A 15,086-nucleotide genomic window follows, 5' to 3' on the forward strand; every position below is an offset into this window, starting at 1 on the left:
ATTTTGAAAGCAATTTGAAACAAGTGAATCTAACTCTATGTAGTTTGTGGCTTAACTACACAGAGATGAACTATTCCAAGATACTTTATTTTTTTTTTCCAAGATACTTTAAAACATGGTAATTTATACAACGGGCTTCCTTGATGGCTCAGTGGTAAAGAACCTGCTTGCCAATGCAGGAGACATGGGTCCAATCCCTAGGTAAGGAGGATCCCCTGGAGAATCCACTCCAGTATTCTTGCCTGGGAAATCTCATGGACGGAGGAGCCTGGCAGGCTACAGTTCATGGGGTCACAAAAGAGTTGGACACAACTTAGCAACTAAACAACGTTTTGTACAAGCCTAATAAAATGCAGCCTACAAATGAAAAGAATGGCAAAAACATTAAACTGTTACTGTAACCACATTGTTAGTGTAGTGCTGGTACTGTTTTCTGAATCTGTTCTTTGAGTAGTGTGTGATAATAAATTAGTAATTATATTGATATTAATGAACACTGGGATTTTTATGGTGGGAGAAAGGAGATACAAATGTAAGAGTAATGAAATTAACTAAAAACTTTGTAGTTCTGAATTGAATTGGAAAGATTAGTATGAACTTGTGATTTTACTTTTTTTAAAATGCATATCCCTTAGTTCCGTGACTGAAAATACCTAGAAACACTGACTCAATCCTGTAGGAATAAACACACCTACCACCCAGATTATATTTCTAAATGACATCTCCCACAAAAAAGAATTGAAGGATCCTTGGGGAATGGTTGATTCCAGGTCCAAGACAGGAAATTTACAAAATGAATCTGGGTATTTATAATACCACAAAGCAGACAGTCTCTTAAAAATGAATGAAATGAATCCCTCACTGTAAGGAAAATAAATGATAGTATTCATTGCAAATACTAAAATTTAAGATTTTGAGTGACAGTTATAATTTTGGAAAACTTTTGTCTACCATGGTGAGCCTGTAGCTTCCAATACTAAAAAACCGTCTGATGAGAGCAATGGCGGTATTGATAAATATTATTTTTTATTGCATAATAAAATGTGTCCACATCTGGAAGATCTGTATAACTCAGAGAGCAACATTTCCCAAACAACCAATTGTTGTTGTTGTCGTTGTTTAGTCATTAAGTCATGTCTGACTCTTTACGACCCCATGGATTGTAGTCTTCCAGGCTCCTCTGTCCATGGGATTTCCCAGGCAAGAATATAGAAGTGGGTTACCACTGCCTTCCCCAAACAACCAATAAACCTGACTTAAAAAGTATATAGTGGAAGGAAGGGACAAATGGTCTAAGCATTTTAATATTCACCTTGTAGACTGTTCCATATTCGCTTACTACATGAAAAAAAAACTAGCTCAAATCTAGAGTTTAAATTTTAAAAATGAGATATGAGTACATACCACTATAATGATGAAAATGTAAAAGGCTGGTAAATACTAGTAATACTAATTATTCAAGAATGTGGAGTAACTAAAACTCTCAAGCTGGTGGGAGAATAACTTGGAACAACTAATTTGGGAAACCGTTGGCAGTACCTATGAAAGTTGAGAATACTCATACTACATAAACAAGCAATTTCTACTACTAGATACACTGTTAACGGAAATGCTAATGTGTGCACCAAAAGACATAGGGAAAATGTCCATAGCATAATTGTCTATAATAGCAAAAATAAACTTGAAAAAATGTCCCATCAATAGAAAAATGGATAAATAAATTGTGATATACAACACAATAAACAGCAGTTTAATGGATGGATTACTGCTACACACAGCAGGCCAGATGAACGTCACATGTATAATATTGAATTAAATTAGCCAGACACAAAACCATAAGCATACTATATGATCCTATTTTTATGACATTGAAACTCATTATAATAGTGATATTTTCAGATGAGAGTAATGAGGTATTAGTGGTTCAGCCATGTCCAACTCTTTGCAACCCCCATGGACTGTAACCCACCAGGCTCCTCAGTTCATGGAATTCTCCAGGCAAGAATATTGGAGGAGGTAGCCATTCCGTTCTCCCGGGATCTTCCCAACCCAGGGATCAAACCCAGGTCTGCTGCATTGCAGGCAGATTCTTTACTGTCTGAGCCACCAGCGAAGCCCAATGATAGAGGAGGCTGAGGGGGGCTTGGGGTGCTGGTAATGCTCTTCTACTTCCTTATCCCTGTGGTGATCACATGACTGTGTTGGCTTTGATTATTCAGCAAGCTGTACATGTATGATATATGAACTTGTATGTATGATAATGTATGATATATGAACTTTTATATATGTTATATTTTAAATAAAATTTTAAAAATAAGATTTACATAAATCAGCTAATACTAAGTGGAAATTTTTTGGTTTTAAATCCATGAATCCATACATTGGAAACAACAAAACCTGAAAAACAAAAAGCTAGAAATCAAATAGCAAACTGAATATAAAGAAATATGAGAAGGTAAATAATGTTAAGAGCAGAAGTCAATGAAATAGAAAGCAAATATACAAGAAAGAGAATCCCAAAAACTTAGTTAGTCCTTGAAAAGGCTAATATAATAAGTGACTGCCAAGTCTAACCAGGAAAACTGAGAGCTGACAATAACATTAGGATTGGAAAGAAGAATATCACTACAGATCCTGTAAATGTTAAAAGATTACAAAGAAGACATTATAAAAAAAATTTATGCCATATTTAGTGTATATTTTAGCTTAAATATTTGAAAATTTAGCTAAAATTAATGTATTTCTGGAAAAGAGAATTTATAGAAATGAAACAAGAATAAAAATATGAATATTTCTTCTATAGTAAAGAAATGTGATTTCATGATTTAAAACTTTTCCACAAAGAAAACTTAAGGCACAGAGAATATCCTTAGTGAATTCTATTAAGTATTTGAGAAAATATCACCAATCTTAACATGACCAGAGACTAGAAAAAAAGGAGAGGAAAAAAGAAAAACACTTCTAACTTGCTTAATAAGGCCAGCATAACCTTGATAGCAAATCCTTAAAAGAAAGGAAAATGACATGCCAATCTCAAGTGATGAATACATTATTAAGATGTCTTTATTGGTTGTTTTTATTTTGTAAGAACATCATTTTGATTCTAAACAAAACAGCTGTAATCTTTGCTTAAAGATTCCAAAGAATAAGCATAATGTACCTGAAATTCAGAGAGTACATTTTTGAGGTATGTCAATAGAGCTCAGTTATGAAACTAGTGTATGTGTACATGGCAATCACATGACTCTAAGAACAGCCAACAATTTGAGCTGGGACAGAAAGGCTTTTCTCTTTCTCTGCCGCACAGAAGACTATATGATCGCATATTCATCCCTAGATTCTAAGACAAGTTCCAGATGAATATATAATGACCTTCTGTGTTCAAAGATTGAGGAGGAAATTCTTTTCCTAATTATTTTTCATATGGGGCTTCCCTGGTGGCTCAGATGGTAAAGCGTCTGCCTACAACGCGGGAGACCCAGGTTCAATCCCTGGGTCGGGAAGATCTCCTGGAGAAGGAAATGACAACCCACTACAGTATTCTTGCCTTATTCTTGCCAATTATTTTTCATAAATGCAGTATAAAAGAGACATGTAACTTATTTATATCTTGACCCATTCTCCTCTCATCAATTAAAACTGGGAACAAAGTGAGTAACCACCTTTATCATTAAGTTTTGGTTTTAAAGAATAATCCTTACCAATAAATTCTTTACTTCCCATACTTTAGTCAGAATCCTAGATTGTGATCTATATTCATTTGACATTCTGCCAAATGCTATTTCTGATATTCACATTACATGCATTTGAGCAATATAAAAACCTCTTAGTAATTCAGTCTACTTTCATCCCAACCCAGCTAAAGAGTATTTAGTCTCTGAAATATTACTGCAAATATTGAAGGCAACGAAAATCAATAGGTCATTAACATTATCATACATGCTGTCAAAACTTTTCCACTCATACACCTCCCCAAAGCATTGCTTTTCTCTTTTCTACTCAAGTTATGATGCTCTTCTCTCCTTTTCATTAGTTTGAGGTTTCCATATTATACAAAGAATACTATTGTGCTGTCTCCATATATTTGAATCTGAATATATTTCATATAGCCTGCATGCTTCCTTAGATTCTGCACTCTAAAGTTTTTCAAAGTGTGGTTATCAGTTTCAAAGTCAAAATAGATATAAGGAAATATCCAGTTAACCTATGGGCAAGTCTACTTGGGGAATATACGTTAGCAAATAAAAACACCCAGAATGCCAAAAACATTCTACCACCCTGTTAACATGTGACACTGCAAAGGGGAAATATTTTATGCCCCATAGATCCTGGCAAAAGAGAAGTTGCTTTAATTTGGTTTAGTTTAATTTAAACTGGTATGTTAAAAATATAATTTTCATGTGAAATTTTTAACAAAGTCAGTTTATGCTGTTGTGCATTTTGGGGACACTAATATTTACTATCTTTAAAAAACTGCCAATGCAGTTTTTAAAAGGAAGTAGATATATCACAGATATCATCTAAAAAATTAAATTATCAAGAATCTTAACAGAAAAAAATTGACATGAGACTCATATTGCTTACTTGTTGCACAGTAGGTCAATTTTGCTTATATCTATCAAATATTATCAAGGGAGAGATACAGATAAAATGTTTTCCTGAGTTTCTTTTTTTCCCTGATTTTCATAAGCTGTTTTTTGAGTATTGTAAACTATACTAACACACTCTAAAATAAGAGAGAGCTTAGAGTAGAACAAAATAAAAGTACATCTGCATCAACATGATTCTGTGTGACTCGGACACAGTTAAAATTATGAAATTGCAGGCTTTTCAAAAGATAGATGGTTTCTAAAACTGAAGCAACAAATACCTTATTTCTGGAATTCTGTAGTTGTTCTTAAGGCATTCAATGAACACCATGACAAGCATTCTTTTCTAAAGCATCAAAAGACTGGATCGATATGCACTTGGAGGAAAAAGTAAGTGATAAATGCCTGTGTTTAATTACAAATACTCCAGCTTCATAGAAGTTATTTTTGTCCATGTTTTTGTACAACAAACTTTCTTTATATGTAAGGAAATATCCAGCCCATAAAAATGAACAGTGAACCACCTATAAAGCAAAATATCAACAATGATGGGAAGACTGCTCAACTGGATGGATGAGATGACACAATAGTCCTCCATGTCTAAACAGTATATATCTCTGTTACTTTATCACTCACATAAGTTTAAACATTCTGTGGCAGGGGACATATTCCTCTGTCATTAGCAATATTCTTTCCTTCTAAGTGGATACGTTTCCTTCTAACTCCCAGATCCATTGGCCTTCCTAACGCTAACTTATGCTTCCTTTGCAGGCTAGTCAGAATGTTTCTCTCAAACAATTCCTAATTCTCAAACTTCAGAGACACTACTGGTATTCTTATCTCTCCTTGTTACAGAAAGCAATGAAAAAAAGAAAGAAATGGTGAATTCTCTTAATAGAAGGAGAGTTTACACATTGTGTTTTGATACCTGAAATACTTCTTGTGCACCAATTTTCTCCCTTAAAATTAGCTGCACTTTAATTTTCATTCATGCAAATTTCACAATGTAATTATGTGCATTCCTGTTAATCACTTTGTCATCTACAGAAACTGGACTGGTATTAAGCCCCAGAACACAACATTGATGTTGTTCATGCTAGCTCTAGACCAGAAAATCCCTGTTGTGTTGTTTCATGATTATATATCATAAGGAAGAAAATAATCATTGAAATAATGCATTTGAAAAGGACCTTTAAACTACTAGCTATATATAAAGTAAAAAAGTAAATTTTTCACTATATATTATACAGTGTTACCACTCAATTTCATAGATTCACAAATTGAATCATTTATTCATCAACAAGTATTGACTAATCATATAGTATATAATGGATTCCACTGTATCATGCTATAAATATTAAATATGCAAAATTATAATAAAAGATGCAAATCTATTTTATTTGCAGTTAACATCATTATTTGAAGTAGAGTAACTTATAACCCAATTTCCCCCTTATTATCTGAAATGGTAAAACATTCCCTTCCCTAACTTCTGCATACCTCCTTCCCTTGTATCCATGATCTCTAGGAGAAGTTAGAAAGTAATACTGGAAAATTGCTAATCCAATTGCTCCCACTTCACTCAGAAAGTTTTGAAATACCAAGGGCCACTATAGATGAACTGAAGTATTTGAATAATTTAATCTTTCTTAGGTGCCACTGCTGCTGCTGTGTGTGTTTAGTCATGTCCGATTGTTGCAAACCCATAGACTGTCAAGTCCCATAGACTACCTGCCAGGCTCCTCTGTCTATGGGACTCTCCAGGAAAGAATACTGGAGTGGGTTGCCATTCCTTCTCCAGGGGATCTTCCTGATCCAGGAATCGAACCTGGGTCTCCTGCACTGCAGGCAGACTCTTTACTGACTGAGCTAGGAGGAAAGCCTTCTTAGGGACATTATACCTTAACATGGTATTTACTTATTTCAAAGTTTACTGGCTTCTAAAATAATAAGAAAATTAAATCCAAGTTGAATGGACTTCAAATGGGAAGTGCACCTTGAACACACAAATGTTTCTGACATGGCAATTATGCATCTGTCTTCTTTGTGAAATGCATCAATAAGAACACATAATAAAAGATTGTCAAGTCCTATACCCAACTGTATCATCTTTCTGTCAGTACAAGTAAGTGTTCTGAGACATGCTTATTATTTCTATATATTTACAAATACTGTGTGGAACTATTAGCTGTGTTTTGGAATATCATTCTCAAAAAAGACTACTTTGTCAAAACAGTATTCACTGTAAAATATAGCCTAGGGAATATGCTGCATTTTATTAAATGGTATAGCATTCACAATCCAATTCACTGCCATCTCTACCACAAAACCTTCTCTGATTCCCTCTTCCCTGTCTAGATGCTCGCTCTCTCCCTTCTTTGAACATCTGTTACAATTTATTTTTACATGTTTTAGGTTATCATCATGTTTAAATCATGTATTGTTATGGTTTGAGTAAATGTCTCATCATTCATATTGAGTTTGTATTACGCAAAGACTCTTACATAATTTTCATTCTCACTTTAGGTATCAGAATGCCTTAAACATATCTGTTGCTCAAAAATATGTTTTCTAATGAAAGGATATTTGTTTAAAGTAATTCCTTAAAAAAAAAAAATAAAGTAATTCCTTAAAGAAATTCCTAAAAGGAATTATTCAAAGACATCCCAGGTTGTTTATTACCTGTTCCAGAAACTTTGTGGTTTATTCTTTTCAATTTTAGAACTTTATACTGTATTACTTTAATTGTTCTTTAATAGGTTTGAATGTCTTACCTTGGTTTTTCAAAAATAAACTGCAACCTCTTTGAGGCCAAAAACGATCTCTTTTAACACCTGGATCTTCCCAGAATCCTTAGCACAGGGGATGCTGAGCAGGAGTGTTCAATTCAATGGATTACACGCTGCCAAAGACTCATATAACAGTTTAGAAATAGCTAGTGACCATCTCCTGTTCAAGGGAATCAAATTCCATAAAATATGCTTACCATGGCATTGACATTTGCATGATCCCCTTTCCTATTCCGAATCTGGATACAGGATATTGGCACATTCAGTCTTACTCCAGAGGCCAGATTTCTCAGGTCAGCAGCACTGTATTCCCCATGAAACAGCAAACTGTTATTATCATAACCAAGTCCCAGGGAGGCCCGATAGAGATAAGTATGAGAAAGTCTTTCGACTGCAGTAACATCTATTGTGGCTGATGACATGCAAGGATTCGAAGCCACCTTGCTTCCATACCTCAGCTCCTCTGGAGAGTGACAGCAATTCTGAGTGCAACAACCTGCACTCTGGCTCAACTTGCTACACACAAAGAAAAGTAAGCACCCCAGAAATAAAAAGGAAATACAGGCCAGGGCAACTGTTAAATACAGGTTCTGGGCAGAAAGGTGCCCTCCTGTTTCCCAGCCATCTTCAAAGTCTGGAAGGACCTGAGGGGCAGAGCTGCTCAACAGCACGCTCAGTGAGACAGAGGCGGAGAGGGATGGGTCTCCACGGTCCTGAACCACCACCACCACCTTCTGTTTAACTGCATCAGAGGGAAGAACTAAACGAGCAGTACGGAGCTCTCCCATGTTGGCTGAAATTCTGAAAAGGCTTGAGTCAGAAGCCTGAAAGATATAGTAGGAAAGCCAAGCATTGGAGCCACTGTCTGCATCCTCTGCTACCACTTTTGTGATCAAGTGTCCTGTTCTGGCAGAGCGGGGCACAATTTCCACTGGGACAGAGCCATTTTTGGACAAGGGAAACAAGATGACCGGAGCATTGTCGTTCCTATCTACCACAAACAAGTTCACAGTCACTGTTGAACTTCTGGGAGGAAAGCCACCATCCCGGGCTTCCACTTGGAAGTGAAACCCCCTGAGCTGCTCAAAGTCAAAGGAAATTTTGGCAGTGATAGCCCCACTGGGTGAATCTACTGCCACCAAGCTAGAGGCTGCCTGCCCTTCAGAGATAATATCCAACAGCTCATAGAAGACAAGGCCATTCTTCCCCAGATCTGGGTCCTGGGCAAACACATGTCCTAGGGAGGCCCCAGGGGCATTGTTTTCAGCCACAAAAAGTTCCTGTTTCGATTTAAGAAAGCTTGGTGTGTTGTCATTCACATCAGCAACTGACACAGTCAGTGTCCTGCGAGTGCTAAGTGGAGGTGAGCCACCATCCGAGGCAGTCATCAGAACCTGGTATTCACTGACTTGCTCCCGGTCCAGCGGCCCATCAGTCAGCAAGCTGTAGTAGTTGCCAAAGGAAGCCGTCAACTTAAAGGGGCCTGCACTGTACATGCTACAAGCGACTTTACCATTGGGACCAAGGTCTTCATCCCTTACACTAAGGAGAGCAATCACTGTGCCAGTGGCGGCATCCTCGGAAACGGGACTGGAGAGAGTGAGAAGGTTCACCTCAGGGGCGTGATCGTTCACGTCAGTCACCTCCACCAGCAGTTTAGCGGTGCTGGCTAGACTGAAGGCACCCTCATCCCTTGCCTCAATGTACGCCTCCAACAGCGTTTCGGGAGGACCCAGTGAAGCAGCGGCCCGCACTTCCCCATTTCTAGGGTGCACGTGGAAGTGATGTCGCAGCTTGGCTTGCGTGCTGTTGCTTAAGCAATACCGGATTTCCCCATTGGAGCCTTCATCCGGGTCCGAGGCTTTCACTCGGAATAACACAGTCCCACGGGGTGCAGTCTCTGGCACCTTGGTGCGGTATACTGAGCGCTCAAATACAGGTGCATTGTCGTTTGTGTCCACCACGACGATGGTGATTTGTACCTCACCGGAGCGCGCTGGCAGCCCGCCGTCCCGAGCGGTGAGTACTAGCCGATGCGTGGCACGCTGCTCCCGATCCAACGCTTTCTCCAACACCAGCTCTGGGAATTCGCTGCCGTCGACCCGCGAACCCATGTCCAGGCTAAAGTGTCGGCTGGGGCTCAGGCTGTAGCTTAGCAACCCGTTGCTTCCCTCGTCGGCATCTTCTGCATTAGGCAGAGTAAAGCGGGCTCCGGGCATAAGGAACTCGGGAATGTGGAACTGCACGTCGCCGGCAGGGAAGTGAGGCGAGTTGTCGTTGATGTCCGGGACGTGAACATGGACCTTGTGCAGCTCTAGCGGGTCCTCGAGCACAAGCTCATAGATCAGGACGCAGGCAGCTTTGGCCCCGCACAGCCGTTCGCGGTCCGCCGGCTCTCTGACCACCAAGCTTCCGCTGGCCAGATCAACCCCGAAGTAAGTCTCGCCGCGGCTGGAAAGGAAGCGAAAGTTCCGCAAGGACAGAGAGGCCGCTGACAGCCTCAAGTCCTGGGCAACATTGCCTACGGCTACGCCCCGTTCGGTCTCCTCCGACACTGAGTATTCCAGCTGTCCCGCTACAGAGCCGCAGGAAACCCACAAACATAGAACCGCCACCCTCCAGCCCCCCATCCCCCTCCCTCTCGGCGTCCCCGCTCCACCAGCGGTGACCCGGGACCATGCTCCGGACTCCCGGAGAGTGCGAGCCGTGGTAAAAGGAAAAAAAACCGAGGGCCGGTCGGCCGCCGCTGCCCGCTAAAGGTGCAGAGACAGCCGACGTTCGCCTTCCGAATGCCGTAATTGCCCGGGACCGGCCGGCTGAGAGCAAGGCTTGCTAGACTGGAGGTTCGGCAGCCGTCTGGGAAAGCCGAGCCGGCGGGAGCGGAGGAGCGCAGCGCCGCCTAGGGGTGCAGAGGCGAGGAAAACCTCCGGGCTCCGCGAAGAGCCGTCTCCGTTCCCGGCCCACCGGGAACTCGCCCCGCGCCCCGGCAGCGAGCGCAGGGCGCGGCAAAGAGATGCTCGGAGAAACTAACACACCTTCCCTTAAACCGCGTTTCCTAGGACAACGCCCTGACCGCCGCAGTCTTAACGTCTACAAACTCTACCTGAAGACGGCTTAAAACTGGGGCTGAGCTCGGCTGGGCGTCTCTCAGTGACTATTTTGAGAGTCGAGCATCGGGTCCCGGGCGGTTGGACCCACTGACTCCCTACAGTGCCGGCAGAGACGGCGGAATTCCGAGAGGAACCGCCGGGCCGACACGCTGGGAGGCGGGGCCACGATCGTGAACCACTCTGCCTTCTAGGCTTAAGGAAACAGGAACCCCCAAACCAAGTGCTATGGTGCGTTCCGTGTTGGATTCTCAGCCTCTCCCCTGCGACTTTAAGTCTCTCCTGCACTTTCTTAATTCCCCGGAGACGCCAAGATTTCTATAGCGAGAACCAGCGAGGGGCATATGCGGACCATTCCCCGGTACTCTAGCTTTTCAAGGCACAAAACTAGGCAAGCGCAATTCCGGTTCAACGTTCCCTCTTTTTTGCGAATCAGCAGTTTTTCTCTTTTTCCCAGGAGGCCCTAAGGGGAATGCTCTGCAAGCTCTGGGCGAGGAAAGTGGTTAGAAGCCAGTCAATATCAAGCACCAGAAACTCAGAAAGATTGACAGCTCATCCCCAAACAACCTGAACGTAGAAAATGAAGGGGAAAATACTGAGATACTCTCCATGAGCGTGACCAGGAAACTGTTCTGTAACTTTGCTCTTATTCAGAAAACTACTGAAGTGGTGTAAGAGCAGACTTGATGCCCGTCGGTTCCCCAGCTTTGTTTTTCTGGTCTTCGGCAGGGAAATCGGGACAGTCCTCTGTTCTATGAAAAACAGCTCTTGGCCGCAATACTTCCAAATTCCACCTAGCACCCTACAACTAGTGGCTTCTCCTGAGAGGGTGGAGAGCTGAAAAAGAGACTGACCCCTTGAACACTAAATTCATCACTCAAATCCTTCTTTTAATACAATAGCAGTGTCCAAAGCCTCAAGAACCAAAATTTGAAAGACAAAAGCTGAATACAGATAAAGAATTGAAGCTCTCAGGGCATTATATTTACTGGTCAGAAAACTGCCTAAACATACGGCTAATTACTGAAGCTGAGAGTACTGGATACATGGAATTAATTACACAATTCTCTCAACTTTACTGTATGCCTTAATATTTCTCTAATAATTTTTTTAACTGTCACTTAAAATGTAGGTGGGGCAGGCAGGGATAAACAGGCACCTCCAGCTTTCTGGTTTTAAGACTAAGTGGGATTGGTAACTTCACTGTGCCACTAAACACCAATCACCTCCTCTGTCTATCACAAACCCACCCCTTATTTCTTCCAAGGAAGTAGGGCAGGCTGCCTCTTGTTGCTGTTTTAGTCACTAAGTGGTGCCGGACTCGTTGGGACCCCATGGACTATAGCCCACCAGGCTCTTCTGTCCATAGGATTTCCCAGGCAAGAATATTGAATGGATTACCATTTCCTTCTCCAGGGATATCTTCCCAGCGCAGGAATCGAAACTGACTCCCCTGCAGTGGCAGGCAGATTCTTTGACCACTGAACTACCTACTTGTTTTATTTACAAGCTGCCTGTTTTTTTAATATATATGATAACTGTAACAAAGCACAAATACTTCTATTATACTTCAGTTTTTAAAATAATTCTGCTTCAAAGCCTATCATAAAGTAATCTTTGAAATGTGGCATGTCAAAAGTTACTCCTCTGCTATCAAGGACTATAAAATGAAAAATAATATATATCACCCCGACCTTGGGTTTCGTTGGTGGCTCAGTGGTAAAGAATCCACCTGCAATGCAGGAGCTGCAGGAGACACAGGTTCAATCCCTGGGGTCAGGAAGATCCCCTGGAGGAGGGCATAGCAACCCACTCCAGTAATCTTGCCTGGAGAATCTTGGACAGAGAAGCCTAACGGGCTACAGTCCATGGGGTCACGAAGAATCGGACACGACTGAAGCAACAGCATACACTCAATATTTACTGATATAAACTAGAGTTTGTGGGAAAGTAATATTTAGATATCTAAATATTTGGATATCCCGAAGATGAGAAAGTCTAAAAACTTTTTTTCTTGTGTATAATATTACTAGTTAAGGTTAAAATCATGAATTAACATAACTTCTCTATAGCAGAACCCTTCCTTTCTAATATTTCATTTTGCCAGTTCGTGGCATTTTCTATAGTGTCTCCTAATTCAAGTATTTTCAAGCTTTTAATTAGGTGCAAGTACAACTTTAAGAGGACTCTGTGCAAAAACACTGTTCTGATTTCTGCTTGGGTTCTAGTGCAAAAACTGTTATTATAATGCTCTCCCACCAAACTTGGCTGTAATCTGTAAATTCAAGAGATTGCTAGCCATAATGCATAAGTTCATGTTAGAGATCCTGAAGCCAAACAGGAGAATGATCTGAATATCCACCAGAGTTTGTCAACAAAATGTTATTGTACTTAAGATTTTCTTAGTAATTAAGGTTATTCTTTTGGGAGTATATTCTGTACTTATGGGAAGTAAATTAAAAAATTGGACATCACAATCACATTAAGCAAATTTTCATCCCATAATATTGCTTCATGAAGGTTTCAAATCAAGCCTAACAGAGTGTGAATTGTTTGAGGGTAGAGATCTGTATCACTCAATTTTGTCTCTGAAATATCTAGCTAAGCTCCAGGCACATAAATTAAGTGGCTCAACTACTCTCAGTACACAACAGCCTATGTCAGTCATTGTTGTTTCTTTTTTAACCTGAACACTTTACCAATAGCACATTACTATAGAACTTCTTTCTCAAGTTTGTACAAAGTTTTTCTCCATAACATAATATTATACAAAGTATCTCAGACATTTTTTTCATGAATCTTCACTCTAATTAACTCTATGCTGTGTTTTCTTACTCCTTTTTATAACTATGCTAATTTTTCTAGAATTACCTCTTTATAAAGTCTTACTCTATTTCATCTTCAAAGTATAGTCCTCAGAACTTAAAGTCATGCTCCAGATTGGTCATAATATCCAAGAACAGGAGAGCTTGCTTTTTCATTCTAAATACTCCATATCAAGGAAGGGTCTAATCTTGCATCTGGTTCTTTAACAGCCACATCACATAACTTTTTTTATGATGGATTTAAAGCTAAAATTCGTATGTGGTTTTTTTTCTAGATGCTATTAAGCCACAGATCAAAAAATCCTAGACTTTTACACTTAATTTTTTAAAGTCAAATTGGCTGAATGTCACATTGTGTTAAGAGCTAGCCAGTCTGGTTCAATCACATATTTTACCTATATCAAATTTCATATTCCTACATATTTGGTAAGCAGTCACACCAGATCTTCCTCTGAGCTGCTGAAAAAAATTTCATCACATGCGGCTGAAAAGGAAGGCTTGCAACCACTACCAATCACCCTATCTGACATCAGTTTTATAGGAGTGCCTAACCTAAAATAAAGATCTGACAAAGGCACTATCAACATTCTCCAAAAAAGAATCTACATAAATCTCACATTATATTATAGTTTCAAAACAAAGTATTTCCAGATCATAATTATTTATATATTTTTTTAATTTTGATAAAAATTTCCCATCTATCACCCCCCCAAATGGCCATCTTTATTTTAAACAATAAAAATATCAGAATTATTGCCATGAAAAATCATAAGCATAACAGCACACTTCATGTAATACCTATCATTTAATACTGACTTGGAAATTCTAGACAACACAAGATAAGGAAGTGTGTGTGCATATGTGTGTGTGTATTAGGAGGGTAAAATATACTGTTACTAATAGATGATAAATTTATAGGTAATAAAATTTTCTATTCATAAAGTCCAAGAGAATTAAAGAAAAATAAATAGAACTAAAAGAGCTTGATGAGATGACTAAGTTAAAAAACAGTTTTCCTACATAACTGCAATAACTAGACAAAAAGAGGGATTTTAATCAATTATGGATAAATGAAAATGGATTTCTTCTCCATAAAACCTACCAAAAACAATAGAAGAATAGCCAACAAAAAATAAAATAATAAATTGATGAAACTCCTTAAAGCGCTTGAACTTCAACCATAGTATATATGAAGAGAAGTTACCAAGTGCTAAGAAAACTGGACCAAGATGCCAGAAAATGCTGAGAGAATATACTTGCCACTGGAGACCCTGGGAAGAGCTGGTAGATTAGAGTTTTCCAAAGTAGTACTTCACACTGAGATATAAAACAAAAGATCTCTTATTTGAAACAAAAATATCCAGGTGCCTAGGCTAAATCAGGTAGGGCTTTTCCATAATCCTATTTGTCAGCACAAAATAGGAGAAAAAGCAGGAGTGAATGCACTAGTGAGCAGATGCACACTTATTTCAAGAGTGAACCTAAGTATGTGGTAAAATTAAGAGAAAACTGTGGAGGACAAATTGCTCTGCAGCTGCCAGTTCTCATTATTGGAAGATATGTAAAAGCTAAGGTATACACAAACCCCTCCGCTGCTGCTGCTGCTGCTGCTAAGTCACATCAGTAGTGTCCGACTCTGTGCGACCGCGTAGACAGCAGCCCACCAGGCTCCCCCGTCCCTGGGATTCTCCAGGCAAGAACACTGGAGCAGGTTGCCATTTCCTTCTCCAATGCATGAAAGTGAGAAGTGAAAGTGAAGTCACTCAGTCGTGTCTG

General features: G+C 39.8%; 3 protein-coding genes and 2 pseudogenes across 10 annotated transcripts in view; all 5 read right to left on the reverse strand.

The window, feature by feature from the left end:
- LOC122439810 (protocadherin alpha-C2) overlaps nt 1-15,086 on the reverse strand; it is a 183,427-nt gene that overhangs the window by 76,690 nt on the left and 91,651 nt on the right. Inside the window, exon 1 of one of the 8 annotated variants that reach the window (XM_043465266.1) lies at nt 7,576-11,632. The exons of the other annotated variants lie outside the window; for them this stretch is intronic. Coding sequence (XP_043321201.1) covers nt 7,576-10,008 — 2,433 coding nt within the window. The 5' untranslated portion in view covers nt 10,009-11,632. Of the gene's footprint in view, nt 1-7,575; nt 11,633-15,086 lie in introns of those variants that run through there. 8 annotated transcript variants of the gene reach the window in all.
- The window catches only part of LOC122439812, a 127,321-nt pseudogene that overhangs the window by 46,437 nt on the left and 65,798 nt on the right, over nt 1-15,086 (reverse strand).
- The window catches only part of LOC122439814 (protocadherin alpha-3-like), a 159,354-nt gene that overhangs the window by 46,436 nt on the left and 97,832 nt on the right, over nt 1-15,086 (reverse strand).
- Nucleotides 1-15,086, reverse strand: part of LOC122439813 — a 119,124-nt pseudogene that overhangs the window by 46,430 nt on the left and 57,608 nt on the right.
- The window catches only part of LOC122439811 (protocadherin alpha-6-like), a 132,164-nt gene that overhangs the window by 46,418 nt on the left and 70,660 nt on the right, over nt 1-15,086 (reverse strand).

This window comes from Cervus canadensis, chromosome 4 (genome assembly GCF_019320065.1).
Source record: "Cervus canadensis isolate Bull #8, Minnesota chromosome 4, ASM1932006v1, whole genome shotgun sequence".
In the NCBI taxonomy this organism is placed as follows: domain Eukaryota; kingdom Metazoa; phylum Chordata; class Mammalia; order Artiodactyla; family Cervidae; genus Cervus; species Cervus canadensis.